This window comes from Paracoccidioides lutzii (genome assembly GCF_000150705.2).
Source record: "Paracoccidioides lutzii Pb01 unplaced genomic scaffold supercont2.77, whole genome shotgun sequence".
Taxonomy (NCBI): Eukaryota; Fungi; Ascomycota; class Eurotiomycetes; order Onygenales; family Ajellomycetaceae; genus Paracoccidioides; species Paracoccidioides lutzii.
Genome location: NW_015441023.1, coordinates 1 through 17,282, shown reverse-complemented (window position 1 = coordinate 17,282; position 17,282 = coordinate 1). Strand labels below are relative to the sequence as shown.

The 17,282-nt window shown below is 32.0% G+C and overlaps 2 protein-coding genes across 2 annotated transcripts; both read right to left on the bottom strand.

Moving 5' to 3' along the window:
- Window positions 1-4,993: 4,993 nt before the first annotated feature.
- Window positions 4,994-5,869, bottom strand: PAAG_12699 (hypothetical protein; the record flags this gene model as incomplete). The annotated part of the gene is made up of 2 exons (XM_015848154.1): window positions 4,994-5,310; window positions 5,752-5,869. 2 exons carry the CDS (start codon window positions 5,867-5,869, stop codon window positions 4,994-4,996), a joined length of 435 nt encoding a protein of 144 aa, XP_015702232.1.
- Window positions 5,870-11,453: 5,584 nt separating this feature from the next.
- Window positions 11,454-11,666, bottom strand: PAAG_09087 (hypothetical protein; the record flags this gene model as incomplete). The annotated part of the gene is made up of 1 exon (XM_015846727.1): window positions 11,454-11,666. One exon carries the CDS (start codon window positions 11,664-11,666, stop codon window positions 11,454-11,456), a length of 213 nt encoding a protein of 70 aa, XP_015701885.1.
- Window positions 11,667-17,282: the final 5,616 nt, after the last annotated feature.

Sequence of the window (17,282 nt, the reverse complement as noted above, 5' to 3'; positions counted from 1 at the left end):
AGCACTTTATCAATGTATGTTGCAATTCTTATTGAGGCCTGTATATACAATCATTGAAGTCTTGAAACCCAACAACACTGCTGTGTTATTGAAAAAGATTGACTACTTAGTTGCATGTCATAAGAAATTGATGAACAACTCAGAGGACTTCTATTATGATCTTTTTCTTATTGATTTGAAAGAATATCAAAAGTCATTTGTCAAGACATGTTTGAATAATTTCTACACAATCAGCCAGGACTCTATTAAAAACATTGACATTGATAATCTCATGAAGCAGTTAATGAATTGTATGAGCAAGTTCAATAAATATCTTAAATCTCCAGGAGTCAACATGACTACCTTCTCTATGTTAAACTCCAACTTGTCTGACATCATAAATTTGAATAGTTTCAAATATGAGATCTGTTACTCAAATCAGCATATTAAGAACTCTTGTTGATAATTATACTCCAACCTTGTCACTGAAGAGTGAAGAGAGGCAAATAAGAATAAGATTGGCAAGTTCATGGAAAATAGCAATATCAGCAGTCACAATAAACAGAAGAACAAAAAGAAGAATAAGAATGATAAAAAAAATGAATTTTCTGATTTTCTAATAACACAATCTGCTGCTATCAATGCTGTAATTGCTCTATCAGCAATCACTAACATTATCTTCAAGTCTTGATTTCTTGACATGTGTGCAAGTTATCATATAATAAGTGAAAAGCAGTCTATTATTCAATGGAAAACCTATAATAGTGACTTCAAGATTTATACAGCAGATGACAGACATGATCATGTTAAAGAAATTGAAAATCTCATTCTAGAATCTGATGAAGAGGATATATCTATATGTGATATTTATTATGTTTGAAATCTTACTATCAACTTAGTATTTTTTGCTAAGTTGAAGAATCAGAGTTTTTGATATGAACTTTCAAATTCAAACACCTCATCCTACTTCATTATCAAGACTCTTAATGATGTTATTTTTACTGCAAGTTGCACAGCTCAGAGTTTGATTTATAAAATAGTTGAAAGAATATCAGAAGTTAATACTCATTATGAGTCAAAAGTGATCTATTTCACAGCAAAATCACATATATATGATAATGATTATGCTAAGGCCTTGGCTATTGCTGATGACAACAACCTCATCAATGCTCAATTCCAATCTCAAAAATCATCAACAGCTGTGAAAATGCTTGCTGATTGATATGTTGACCTAAGACATATACACATGAGAGTTATTATAGCTTTGGTAAAGAATTCACTATCTGATATCTGCATTAAGAGTCTCAAGACTAATTTCCTTTACAATACCTGCATCAAAGCAGGTATGATATGAAAATACTTGATCATCCCCATGCAACAGGCCATAAGACTAATGGAATGGATCCATATTGATCTGGTAGGTGGTGACCGCACATTGAGTGATACAGATGATCATCTTATAGAATCTCACCAAGGCACAAAATATTTCATATTAATAACAGATAATATGATATGATTTAGATAAATCTATTTTCTATATAGCAAAGATCAAGTATTTGATTATTATTCTCATTGAATTAAGTTCATTAAGAACCTCAGTTTTTTGACCCCTGTCTACATCAGAATAGATGTAGATGAGGATTTTTAATCACAAAAAATGATAACATTAATGATTGCTGATGGCATAGTGTGAAAATCAACTACTTCTCAATGATCTCATCAAGATAATATATCTGAACATGGCATTCACATCATTATGACGTGAGCCAGAGTAATCATTATAGAAAAAGATATTTCAAAGAAGTTCTGAGCAGATGTTTTAGAAACAGTTATTTTAATTATGAATAATACACTCAGATCTACAATCTTATATAATAAGAAGTATTGGCCTGCAATTATAAATAATGATAGCAAGAAGTTCACTTATAGTTCTCATATAATTTCTTTTTCAACATTGATGAATGTGTCACTGCAAATCACTCACTTCTGTGAGCTTAAATTCAATATTTTTGTTCATCTTCATGAATTGCAGAAGCTAGTATATAAGCTGTCTGCTCAGACTAAATTATATAAACTTATTGAATTTCATGATCAGTCAATCTATCATGTGTGGAGTTCTATCTATGATAAGATTTTTGATACATATGATATAGTTTTCCCTACAAATGTGCAGGAAATAAAAAAGGATTCCACTACTACTGTGATAATCAAAGTTGAAAACACTCCAACCTCTATCATCTATTTAGTAGAGAATGATTCTGATGTTCCTGATTTTTCAAAATCATATATTCCATGAATGAGGTCTGTGAAAGTCTTTATGATATACACATCTTTCTCAATTACAGGCAGCTTGCTGAAAAGCTTCAAGAATGCAATTAACTGTCTGCAGATGAAGTCATATTGAAGAAAATCTATGTAATACAAAATTGATGATTTTAAATGTTGAAAGACTTGAACATTAATTTCATGTTCTGATGTCTCTTATGATGAGCTGATGACACTCAGCTGCTGGGTTTTTGTTGAAAAAAATTGCCTCAATGATTTCAATGCTGATGAAGATAGCATATTGCAGAAGTTTAAATGAGTAATTTGTGACAATTGACTCAAAAAGAGAATATATCAAGAAACATACACCTCTGTAGTTACAGATATCATAAATTACATGATGTTTGCAATCACTGCAAAACATAGTTAGACCCTACAGAAGATGAATATAATGATAATGTACTTACACAGAAAACTTGAAAAAACAGTCTATATGAGACAATCTACTGGTTTCAAAGAAGGAGCTCTATGTACACTTGTTTGTGCAGTTGAAGAATCTCTATACAGATTGAATTCAGTTGTTAAAATATAATATGATTACTTGACAACTCTGTTACAGAAGAACAACTTTATCTCAAGTTCTTATGATCTCACTATTTGATGGCATTCAGCCTGAAAATATCTATATATGATTATATATGTTGATGATCTTCATATTTTTGTGGATGTTCTAAAGGATGCTGATTAGCTAGTTGATATTCTGCATCAGAAGCTTGAGATTAAAGATTTGAATGAACTCACAAAATATCTAAGCATGATAGTAAAATGTACAAATGACAGTATTGAATTAACTCTCTGATGTTATAGAGGTTGAGATGTTTTTAACTTTGATTGTTGTGGTAGTGATGGAATTCTTTTGTATTTCCTGTACTTTTGTAGGGAAAACTATGTCAGATATATCAAAAATCTTATCAGAGGTAGAACTCTACACATGATAGATTAACTGACCATAGAATTTAATAAGTTTGCATAATTCAGTCTGAGTAGACAGCTTATTTACCAGCTTCTGCAATTTATAAAGATGGACAAAAACATCAGATTCAAGCTCACAGAAGTGAGTGATCTGCAGTGATACATTCATAAATACTGAAAAAGAAATTGTATAAAAACTACAGACAGACTTTTTGCTATCATCATTTATAATTACAGGCCAATACTTATCATTATATAAGATTGTAGATGTGAGTATATTATTCATGATTAAAATAACTGTTTCTAAAATATCTGCTCAGAACTTCTTTGAAATATTCTTTTCTATAATGATTACTCTGACTCATATCATAATGATGCAGATGTTATATTCAGATACATCATCTTGATGAGATGATTGAGAAGTAGTTGATTCTCATACTGTGTCATCAGCAATCATTAATGTTATCATCTTTTGTGATTGAAAAACCCTGTATACATCTGTCCTGATGTAGGCAGAGGCTGAAAAACTGAGATTTTTAATGAATTTAACTCAATAAAAATAATGATCAAATGCTTGATCTTTGCTATGTAGGAAATAGATTCATCTGAATCACATTACATTATCTGTGATTAACATGAAATATTTTATATCTTAGTGAGATTCTATAAGATGATCATCTGTATCACTCAATGTGCAGCTACTACCTGTCAGATCAATATGGATTTATTTCATTGACCTTACAGCCCATGGCATAGGAGTGATTGAGTATTTATATGTCAGACCTGCTTTGATACAGATGTTGCAAAAGAAATTAGTCTTGAAGCTCTTGATGTAGATATCAGATAGTAAATTCTTTGTCAAAGCTATAATAACTTCTGTGTATATATGCCTCAGGTCAACATATCACTCAGCAAGTGTTTTTGTGGCTGTAGGTGATTTTTGAGATTGGAGTTGAGCATTGATGAGATTGTTATCACCAGTGATAGCCAAGACCTTAGCATAATCATTTTCATATATATATGATTTTGCTGTAAAATAGATCACTTTTGACTCATGATGAATGTCAACTTTCAACATCCTTTCAACTATTTTATAAATTAAACTCTGAGCTGTGTGAATCACAATGAAAATAATACCATTGAGGGCCTTAATGATGAAGTAGAACAGAGTGTTTGAATTTGAAAGTTCATATTAAAAATTCTGATCCTTCAACTTAGCAAAAGACACTAAGATGACAGTAAGATTTGAAATATAATGAATATCACATATAAATATATCCTCTTCATCAGATTCTAGAATGAGATTTTCAATTGCTTTGACATGATCATATCTGTCATCTGCTATATGAACCTTGAGATCACTGTCAAAGGTTTTCCATTGAATAATAGACTGCTTTTCCCCTGTCATATGAAAACTTACATACATGTCAAGAAATCAAGACTTGAAGATAATGTCAGTGATTGCTGACAGAGCAATTGCAGTGTTGACAGCAGCAGATTGTGTTGCTAAAAGGTCATAAGATTTATTCCTTTTATCATTGTTATTCTTCTTTTTGCTTTTCTGTTTATTGTGACTGCTGATATTGTTATTTTTTATAAACTTGATAATCTTATTCTTATTTGCCTCTCTCCACTCTTCAGTGACAAGTTCAGAGTGTAATCACCAACAAGAGTCCTTAATATGCTGATTTAAGTGGCAGATCTCACATTTGAAACTATTTGAATTTGTGATATCAGACAAGTTGAAGATTAACATAAAGGAGATAACTGTGTTGACTTATGAAGATTTGAGACATTCATTGAACTTGCTTATACAATTCATTAACTGCTTCATGAGATCATCAATATTAATATTCTTAATAAGGTTCTGGCTAGTTGTGTAGAAATCATTCAAATGTGTATTGACAAAAGACTTTTGATGTTTTTTCAAATCAATAAGGAAAAGATTATGATAGAAGTTCTCTGAGTCATTTGTCAGTTTCTTATGATGTGCAACTAAGTAGTGAAATCTACTTTGAAATGCTAAATAATTATTAATGATGTATAGAGTAGTCAGCTCCTTCATGACATTGAGATGTTCTTTCATCAAAGACACTACATATTCAATATCAATCTTTTTTCATAATATGATAGTGTTGTTGAGTTTTAAGACTTCAATAATTGTACATACAAACCTCAATAAGAATTGCAATATACATTAATAGAGTACTTCAATTCCAATATTTTATTTTTTAATGTTCAACATGTTTTAACTAATATCATATAAGCAAATGTGTTAATTCTTGATTAGAATGTCAGTTTCATCAATGACTTTGACATTTGCAAGGATTCCCATACACTAAGTTTGGTAATTAGTGTCATCAAACATAGTTACCACCTTAGTATTCATAGATCTTTGGACATTCTTTTGATATTCATGGATCTGAGATTTGAAATCATCTGTAGATGTATTATTGTTGATATTTGAAGTGTTCTGACATGTTATTTGTTGACAAAAGATTAACAAATCTACTACACTTATTGTAATCATATCACTTGTGTTAGAAGTAGACTTTTGAGACTGAGGGCTTGAGGTTTCTTTACTAGCTGCTGTGAATTCATATATAGACTCAGGAGCAGATGTTTCACCAGACTCACAGCTTGATGAATTCATGATGTGATTTGAACTTGATTTCTGCTCCAGACCTTTTAATTCTTCATTCTTGTCTAGTGATAGAAATGCTTCAACAGCTCTAGAATGTGATTATAAAGATCACTTTCTCTCTGTTAAAGGAGTAGATAGTTCAGTCATTAGATCAGAGAGTGAACTCATCTAAACATATATACAGTCATTCTTAATGTGATTTTTATTAAAAACCAGCTATCTGAGCTATAACCTATAGGATGGTTGAATCTTATATTCAGAGGAGCTAGCTAGATTATTGCTATATTATGTACAAACAATCACATAGAGTGGGGCAGTTGTTAGAGCAATACTATTCAGATGAGCGCTGCTACAGTTTATAATCTGAGCAGATTCTGACATCTATTTTCTTCATCAATCTTAGAATTTCATTATATAGCAGTTAGCAACACAGAGAGTTTCCTTCTTATGTAGCTCACATTCACTCTCTAACAGTAAATAGTTAAAACAAATAAGAGAAAAACTATATATATTTAAAAATTTTTAAATATAAATAAAAAAGACACTTTACTGATATATTCAAATGATTTAAAAAGTTAACAAAAATAAATAAAAGCTAGTATAAAAGTAAAATATTTTAGATAATATTCAGAGTATAAGATATTTTCATATAATATATAGATTTTAGTAGAAATTATAATATTTAATGATATAAAATCTTCATATATACTATTCAGTATTTTTTTTTCAATATATTAATATTTTAAGATGATTTAAATTGATTTTTCATTAAGATATCTGTGTTATCAATAATTTTTATATCTGTAAAAATATTATTTTTTTAGATTTTATAATTTATTTCATTAAATATTATTATAATTATTATATTTATCAAAATTTATACTTTCTTATAATATTTATATATCTTCTATTTTAAAATATATACAGATGTATTTTTATTGATTTAAGTATTTTATTATATAATTATCATTTATTGATAAAATATTAGTAAATTAGCTATGGTTATGATAATTATATTACTTGTATTAGAAGTAGACATGAAAATAAAGTCAGAATTCAGATTAAAAGTATTATCATTCTTTTATAATTTATTACATATAGGTCTTTTTCTTATTTTATGACTAAAATTGATTTTTTTTATTATATTCTTTATTAATATATATTTAGTTTTTTCTTTATCTGCTGAGCTAGACTCTGACATCTAATTATGTTCTTTTTCATATATTAGAGAAAATAAGTCTTAAGATTTTAATTGAGAATGTAATAATATATATTATTTTATTTTAAAAATAGAAGATTATATACTCATTATAATATAAATGATGATTCTTCAAAGAATATAATTACTTCTTGCAATCAGATAATATTTTTGTAAAATCTTCTGATTTTATTGCAATAAGAGTCTTCTTTTATAGAATTGATATTGTAAAGTGATGATTTGTTTTAATTTTTTAAAGAATTTAATTACTTTTTGCAATTAAATAATTTTCCTGTGAAATTTTCTGATTTTATTGCAAAAAAGAGTCTTTTTTTATAGAATTGATATTGAGCTCATCCAATAGCCATCAACGCAATGAAATTTTGAATGAAAATCATGTTTTCCTCTCAAAAACGCGCAAACCGGGCTATAACCTTTGGGATGGTTGGTCTTCCATTGGTGGGAGGACTGGCAAGCTAACTGATATACGCGTACATCACGTGAGGTGGTGCGGCTACCGGGCGGTCATGCCCAAGGTCCTGCAAAAGCGGCGGGTCAGGCGCCATTCCCCGAAGCGGCAGGAGCCCTACCGCAACGGGAACCCAAAAGGAGGGGGAGGTTCCAAATGAGAGCCGACATCAACAAAAGATAGCAAAGGAACAAAGAAATATTACGAAATTCCTTATGAGCCTGGGTGAAATGTGAGGATTCGCTAGCTGGGGAGCCATCGGACGTTAGAAGCCTTCTGGAATGCTGGGCGAAATTAGGAATTTAGTTTTAGCCTGCGCCAAACATACGGAGAATCAATCCATCGTCCCATGATTACTTGGAACGACATAGTTTTAATCTTCATTGCTGAAGAGAGCAGATTTAAAACACAATAAGCAATTTCTCGAAAATCTGTAGATAGAATGAACAAAATACACTTGAAACGTGAATGACCCATAATTAGGAATTAAATGGTGTTTGGGGTCAGTCAGTTTCACTGTCACTCTTTCAGCACATACGTGGTCATCCCCTCCGCCATTCCCTCATCTCCCGTCATTATTTGATGATGCATGTTCGAACGTACGGTACCTGCATACACACGTTTATCAGTCTATACCTTCAAAACGCTGCATCTCCCTGTATATACGCGTAGTTACAGCACGTAACAGTCTTTTCTGGAAATTAAATAACTACCCGTTCGATTGGTTATTCGATGAACCAAGAAGCTGAAACACATGTTATTTGTGGCTTTGAACAACACATGAAATGTTTTCCATCGAGTATACTTTATGTCCACTTACGGAGGATCTTGGCTGGCCCTAATGAAACCTTTCCGGGAGGCACATCTGTATAATTTGAATCATTACGTATGTCTGCAATTAAATGGTAGGGTTGGTAGGCTCGGGAAATTGGTACGTCTTTTTCACCTCAGTTGGATGATAAATCAGCAGCTCAAAATAGGGAATAGCTTTTAGTTATAGATTGGTTTCATTTTCTTTTATACTCCTTGTCCAGCCACAACAAGAGTGTGAATGAACAGTTGATGATGTTAGGTAGTTCTGTAGACAGCAAGCTGCTCAAACTGTAAAGAGATCACCATAATCAGAAGATTGTAATGATCCTTTACTCATCAAAATCTGCAATTATCATGGGTTTTTTGGATCTCCCCTCAGCAAAGTTTGCAAAAAGGAAGCTGAAATGAAAGAAAACCAAACTTCCCAATTATTTTGTATAACTGATGATTCCTCTGACAGAGTCACAGTCTAGTGTGGATCAGGCTGAGTGTGGGAAGCATTAGTGAAACGCAAGGGAGCACGACTAGTGTTGTCATAGAAGCTTTACAATTTCATGACCTCATCAAATTAGTTACTTGACAAGCAAAAAGGCAAAAAGAGGGAAAACTTGAGGAAAATGGACAAGAGGACAGCGGCCAGCAGACAACGGACAACGCGGGACTGAAGAATGGGAAACCTGATGAAATCCTGGTTGGAAATAGTGGAGTTCTCTGGTCACAAGATCGTAGGATATTTCGGTTGTCTTCAAGTTCTTTACACAATTAACTAATATTAAATTGACTATTTCCAGGATGAAAAGGGACGGGGGCAATATAATTGAAGAGCGACCAGCCGGTTTCACCATAGCACAGGAAATAGTTAGCATTCTCCAACTTGGCTTTTTTGTTGACTGACTAAACAGTGCAAAGTAGTTATAACTATGGGTTTGGTTTTTGTTTGTCTTGTGTCGAAGATGATAGAATCCGGGAAGATTCTATCCCAGCCAATCCCTCATGGCAGAAAGGGAACGGATTTTTTGGATGACATGCTTCCTTCAGAGCCTCTCTTCGCATCCATGTCGCTCGAGTCATAACGACGTGGACGGGTCTTTCGAGGTGACGGCGTGAGACAGTCAGCAAACTGTGCTGGAATGTTTCGAGGTGACACTCGACGCTAAGGTTTCAGGCTGGCACGCTGGATGGCTTCTATCCGCGACTCTGCGAGTCTCCAGACGTAAAAAACTGAATCTTGAAGATCATGAATATTTCTGATAAAGTGAATAAAGAGCCACCGCCACAGTGGAGCTCAATTTTAATTATCCTCCCTTTGCCTCTTTATCATTATATGTCGTCAAGATTTAGGGTGATTTCTTCTTTGCCTCTGGCGTTTCGTGAGAGTTTGAATGAGGAGCAAAAAAGGAACCTAATGAAGGACCGAGTACAGAACAAATCCAACAAATGAGAGGGTAGCAAGGAAAAATAGACTGTAACTAGGAAACTAGTTATTTGTTCCACCCACCAAGTTCAAGTTGTATTTTCTTGTTTGAAGCGAGAGCAGGAGAGAAAACAACCTGGCGAATCATATCACTGCTTTCTTTACACCGCCTGGCTCTCAAGAATAATCAGTATGCAAGGTTGCAGCATCACTGACGTCTATCCTTGCTCACCTTGATTTCAAGAACCCGGCACTCTGGATCAGTCAGGCTTGGACATTGTGCAGCCTTGTTCATTGAGTGCAAAATTCCACTGCAGAGTCACCTCAAGACTTGCTGCTTCCTGCAAGAATAAGTGGCAGCTAGCACAAATTTGAAAAAATTAACTACTTTGTAACTACATGTCAGTGATCATTTTATCTCCTCATTTTATTTTGATGAAGTTCAGCTTGTCAAGGGTCATCAAAAATGTGGAGGGAAGTGTCAAAGTGTCACATCACTTGATACCACAATACAACAACTGCACTATGATGAGCACATTGTGATCAGGAGGACATATTTGCTTTGTCAATAACTTATCTTCAATTTCAAGACTTGAACATTTGGAGATAATTTACTTCCACCACTGGAGTAATAATACCTAGGTATCTATTCTTGATATACATTTCCCTCTATAGATTTATAGGTATGAGGGAACCATTTCATCCATACTTGTTAGAGGTTACACCCTTGCAGACATCTGTACACCTCATCTTTTCTTTTTTAAAAAATTAATACTAAATTAAATTAAAATTAATATCTCTTTTGCAGAATTACAACATTGAACGGATAATGCGCCACGCCTAATAAAAAGCACCGGTGGAGCCGAAGGGTAGGAAAATCCCACACACCACAAATGCTAGTTAGTTAATATGTATTAGGTCTTCTAATCATTTCATAATGCTGTAGCCTGTGCTGTGATAAGGTATGTGATGGACATTAAACTGTGCTCTGTAACATGTAATAAGAAAACAAATATAGAACTTCTCCGTCAATGGTTCAGCCCTGAAATAGTCATTTATATAGTTACCACTCGATGCCAGGGGGGAAGAAAGGAGCGGAAGAAGGAAAATAGGCATTGATTCCCCGTTTCTTAGTTCCTTGTTAGTTACTTATCATTCATTATTTTCAACCACATTGAACCACAAAATTAAGAAAGAAAAAAAGAAAAGAAGAGAAGAGAAGAGAAGAGAAGAGAAGAGAGGAGAAAGAAAATATGAAAATATGAAAATAAAAAGAGCAGGAAAGAAAAAGAGAAAGAGAAAAAAGAAGAGAAGAATAAAAAGATGTAGAAGAGTAGAAGAAGAAGGAAAAAAAAAAAAAAAGGGACAAGAAAAAGAAATAAAATACCAGGTACCCAGTTTGTCTGACGTTGTTGGAATTCGCTTCTTCCCCCCAATTTCGATTCAAATCCCAGGCCGTAATAAATATCTCCTCTTCCTCTTCTCTGATTCCGATCTTCTCATTTATTCTATTTGACTCCGGCTTCAGCTTATTCACATTCTTCCTCCGACCGACTTTCAGTATATATATATCATATAATAAACTACCCCCATTCCTCTCTTACTCTATAGTTCACACTTAATATCGCCATCCCAATCGGATTCTACATACAATCAATCCAACGACCTTCAAGCTCTCGTCTCTCAAGTTCTCAAGCTTCTACAGCCCAACATTCTCCAAATCCTCGTAATGCCTTCTTACACTCCCTCCTCGAATCAATATCCTCCCTGCCCGGGTCCACCCCCCAAGGGCCCTCTGCCACCAGTCCCCAAGTAATTCCCTCCGCCGGGGCCATTTTGCCTGTTCCCCATCGCCGTCGTTGTCATCATCACCGTCGACGTCATTGTTCCTACCAACTCTCAGGCCATCCATGATCCATACCATACCCGTCCTCGAACCATGAACGTCTAACGTATATAGATGGGACTCATTGTTGACAGCTGGCTGTCAATTGCATCCTGTCCGCTCGCCTAGCATGCTAAAACAATTTTCTGTCCCTCGGGTTATAATACTACTGTCCAACAAAAAATATTTATCAAAACACCAACTCCCAAACCCCCACTCCCTTTTCTTTTTTGATTTCATGCCGCGTTTCTCGTAACTTTTGACCGTTCAGAATTCCTCTCCGGTATCCTTCCCTGCCCCACGTCATCGCGATTTGAATTAAATGCCATGCTCCCTGATCCCTGGACTGCATACCTAACCTGGTTTTTTTGCCCCTTTCAGACGGATTTCGCCTATTATTATTATTCGTATGGAGAGTCAGGCACAACAAAAAGCAACCGAAAAAACGCCGGCCAGCCTGCCACATTAATGAATACGATTTGCGCTGCTCCGCCCCAAGGACTCTATTATAATCAAAGATACGATTCGAGAGGGTTTTTTCCTCGTTTTTCCAGCTCGAGTGGTTTGATTGCTGGAACATGAAGAATGCAGCGTCCTTTTTTTTTGAAACATTTTTGGTCATTCCACGCGGCTTTATTTTGTTTTTCCCTTCCGGGTTTAATTGCCGTGCTGAAAGCCTGAAGGCTGAAGGGGGAATCCGAAAGTCTTGTCAGCAACATCCAGCGTCTTCTGAGACACGGTTCAAACTGCCGTTCTGCGGCTGGGCATTCCATAATTAAATTTGCTACGGTTACCCCTGAACCCCTGTTCGCCCTATGCACAGCTAGCAGAAATAGTTTTGCGACTCAGTCATCTGACCCCATCCACTACTGACTTTGTTGGACTGTTGTTCCCTGTCAAATCAATTTTGCCGATTTCTACTCTGGGTTTCTCGGATCTCTTTCTTGGCTACGTCCGTCGCACACTCTTGCCTCCTCCCGACAGAATATTCTGCCAATATGTGCGGGAGCACCCTGTCTTCGCATCCATGCAACCTCCGATGCTGTCTGCACATAGCCGTTCTTCACTTAGTATATCCTGGAACTAAGCCTCGTCTCTCGTTCTTTTGGAGTCGAGACCTCCCCACACGGCATGAATCATCCCGATACAGCCAATGTTGTCACTTGGGGGCAGTGGAGTGATTAAGAATGCGGGGCAATTGGATACGAGGTGTGTTAAATCCGTTGGCAGGTCACTGATAATATTTTGATGGAGGCTTAAAACTGCAACAGCAGCAGTGGAACGGAGGGGTTCTACATATCCTGTATGCATTGCCAGATATTTCGACATCTCTTATGATCACTTTCATACGTGCTTCAATGTCGATTATGTGTTACATGCAGCTCAATCTCCATGAATCCTTCGCTTCCCCGCCTTTAAACACCGCCTTGGCTTAGTACGTGCAGTCTTTTTTTAAAGATGTTCAACGTTCCTAAAGTGTCCTCCACATTCAGCAGCAAAGGCGACTGACAAATCATGGGCTACCAGCTCTCTTTGTGGTCAACCAAGCAGGGCAGCCGCAGCTGTTCCTTGACTTGTTGAATGTTCTAAGAGTGGTCATTTGAATATCTGCTCTTTCATTCCACACCTTATCCTTCTATAATCCGCTTTTATTCCCCCTATCTCGTTCTGCTTTTCTAGGTGTTCTATACCTCATTTGGAAACGATGTTCTCGGCTCTTTTGTCCCCAGCCCGACAGCAGACTACATACTCCGCAACTCCGCATAGATGCATCCAGTCCACCGGTCTTGTCTATTCCTATCCTGCAATTCTAATCCCCTTTGTATTGTCCCTGTGCATTTTTCATTTTATCACCCATAAATATACGCTCTATCGTATATTTCCTTTGAGCATGTTACTACATTAATAATTCCTTTTTGATTTACTGATCGAATGCTGTCATGTCATGGAAGGCGATGATTTCTATATCCTCCTTTTGCATTGATGTACTTTCTCTGTTCCTTCCCGCCCCCTCCACCCCCTTCTTTTTTTTTTTGGTTCATGTTGTCTAAGCCCGATGCATTCATACCCTGGCGTTTCTTGCTTCTTTTTTGTATGTAAACCCGATATTACTTTTGATTATCCGTACGTTTTACATTTTAATAAATATATATCAGATTTTTTTTTTGGGAATGTATTGTTATTAGAATAGAGCAACGCCTACACTTTTCAATGGTATCATTGCAAGGTAGTACCTTCCTTACCTCCCTGTAGCTGATCAGTGCATGAAAGATGTGATATCCCAGTTCTTTCTCAATGTCTTCAATATCATATAATCGTGCCGCTGCGCAACCCACACTTCATGTGGGTGTGCCACATCAAAACAATAAAAACACCAAAATAATAAAAATCTTGTAATTTCATCATCTTCATCATCTTTATAAATTAATAACTCACCACAATGTCAAATAAGGATAAAAATATTGAAGATCATATTCAAAAAGCTATCACTTATCATCAAAAAAACTCAAATTTCAAAATACTGTCTCTGTCATGAGAATTTGAGATTCCTTATCAATATCTCTGAGCATATATCAATGGAAGGAATCTGAATACTGCAAAGATTCCAGTTAATAAAAGATTAAATAAGAGTCAAAAGAACATGATTAAACAATGAATCAAGCTGTTTGATGAAAAGAATTGTCCTCTCACAGTTGAACACATTGAAGATTTCATGAATTCAATGATAAGACATTAGCAGTTAGATTCTACTACCTCCCCTTCAAAAGTCAGCAAGATGTGGACTTATAGGTTCATTGAACATCTACCTGAGTATAAGAGAGTGAAATAGAAGTTAATGAATTCAAAGAGAGTGACAGTTGAAGATATTGAATATATCAATATATGATTTGAATATCTTTAAATTCTATTTGAGCAGTATTTATTTCACACCTATGACATATACAACTTCAATGAGATTGAATTTCAAAAAGGATAAAGACATGGAAAATAAGTTATAACTGTTTTTAAAAAAGTTAATTTTATCATTTTTTCATTCTTTTCAAGAGATTTAATTATAATCATTAAATATGTATTTATAAATAATTATATCATTCTATTATTGATAATTTTAGCCTTCAAAACATATTTGAAAAATTGATATACATAGATAGATTTACTCAGTAATTATAGAATTACTATATTAGATACTGATTTTACAAATGATAAGATTGAATTTGAATAACTTAAACATTTTAATACTGCTACAGAAAAGAGACAGAAAAGAAGTCATTAATTATTTTTAATAAATAATCATGAATCTTATATTACTGAAGAGTTTATACAATATATGAATTTTCATAAGATAATTCTATATAGATTTTTATTACATGTTACTCATTTATTATAATCTCTAAATAGTTTATCATTTTAGTAATATAAGTATTATTATTTCAAAAGTAGTCAACTACACTGCATGTCATGATCTTATTAAGTATGAAAAACAACAGTTTTTACAAAACCTCTTAGCTATGTGAAAGCAGACTTTTAAATCTAATAAAAATAGCTATAGAATAAACTTAATATAGTATATATTCATGAAATTCTTTTAATACTTTTAAGCAGTGAATTTTATCACCTTCTTCACTATAAATTTATAAAGATATAAATGATTCAGATCATATATCTATCTCTTCTTCTCAGCTATACTCATCAAAAACAATTCAAATGCTGAAACATTATATTAATATTGTGAAAATACTATATAAAGTATTAGAGATATTCTCAAATTAAAATCACTCATCTTGATATGTCATTTGAATAAAATATTCAAAGTAAGTTTAATTTATATGAAACTTAATAAGTAACAGACTATTGAATTAAAGAATTTTCTCAATATTAGTAAATATCAGAGTTAAAATAATTTATTATTAGATTCAAGTAAGAGAAGTTCTCATTATTAAAGATATCAATAGAAAAATCAAGCAGTATAAGAATAATAAAACTGAAATAGAGCAGAATAAGAAGTGATAAAAACTTGAAGTTAATCTTAAGAAAATTAATAATAATTTACTTATACTACTAACAGAAAAGGAATTAAATTAATTTACAGATGATATATAGACTAAAAATAATGTAGATAATTTTTTTATTATAGATTAGCTATTGATTATTGATATAAAGTGTAATAATAATAGTGTGATTCAATATTTTTATCATTTTAATATTTTTATCATTTTAGTATGGTGCAGTCACATGAGATGTGAGTTGTGCAGTGGTACAATTATATTCTATATATTATATTTGATGTTACTCTCTAGGTGTTAAATATAAAATAAATCATTATTATCATTAAAAAAGTTAATATAATTAAGTGATTAATTTTTATTATTAATAATTATTTTCAAAAAAAATTATATTAAATATTTTAATATAAGAATAAACTATTATATGATTAAAGATTTAAAGATAATATAAATAAATAAATAACTAATAAGTTAAAATTAATTTAATTAAAAAAATATTTAATAAATATTTTATAAAAATAAAGATAAAATATTATAATAACTATAAAAAAAATAATAATAAATCAAAATCTATATATAAAATTAAATAGTAGTTAATTATTAAATTTTTTAAAAGAAATTTAATGAATTTAAAAATTTTTATATATATAAATAAATAATAATTAATAATACTTTAAATTTTTATAAAATAAAAAAATATATTATAGCTTTAATCTAGATGCAGATGAATTAAAGCTTTAATTATCAATTAAAGAAATTAATTTAATAAAATACTAAAATAATATTTAAAAAATAAATTTAAGAAAAACTTTATTTATATACTTTATTATTATTATTATTATTATATAGCTTCTGTATTAATAAAGTAATTATTTATAAAATAATTATGAGATAATTATTATATTATTATTTATGATAATATAAAATAGACTTTATTCAATCTTCTTAATAATATAAGATTATAAACTAATATAATTTATAATCATAATTATTTAGATAATAATATAGTAATTAATCTCATAATTACTCTATATATCAATAATCTGTAAATATAAGAACTGTTTAGCAATAGTATTAAGAAAAAAAAAATTATAATATAAAAAAAACTATATAAATATAGTCTTTTTCAAATCGATTTTCTAGAAACTGTGTTAATATTTTATTCAAGTAGCTTATCTAGCTAACAATTGAACAACTGTTTTATCTATATCTAGATTAAAGTTATATCATACTGTTAAGTTATCTAAATAGAGTCTATTTTATATTATCATAATATTTTTTTTTTTAAAACTTAGATATATTTTTATACTAGTAAATTATTATTTATTTTATCTAATTAAGAATTTTTTTCCTCAAGATTTTAATTATTAATTTAATCACTTTAAGAGTTTTATTTTTATTAAATACACTATATGAAATTTTTAAATCAAATATGATACTTCTTTCAAATTTTATATTAGATGTTATATTAAATCATCATCAATTTCTAGTTATTTTATCTAATATTAAAGCTTTTTATAAAAGATATAACTCACTAGAATATTTTAAATCTTTTATTTATTTTCATTATATATATTAATTAATTCTGATGTCTCATTTAATTATTTTAATAAAGTGTTATTTACAGCTTTTTATAGCT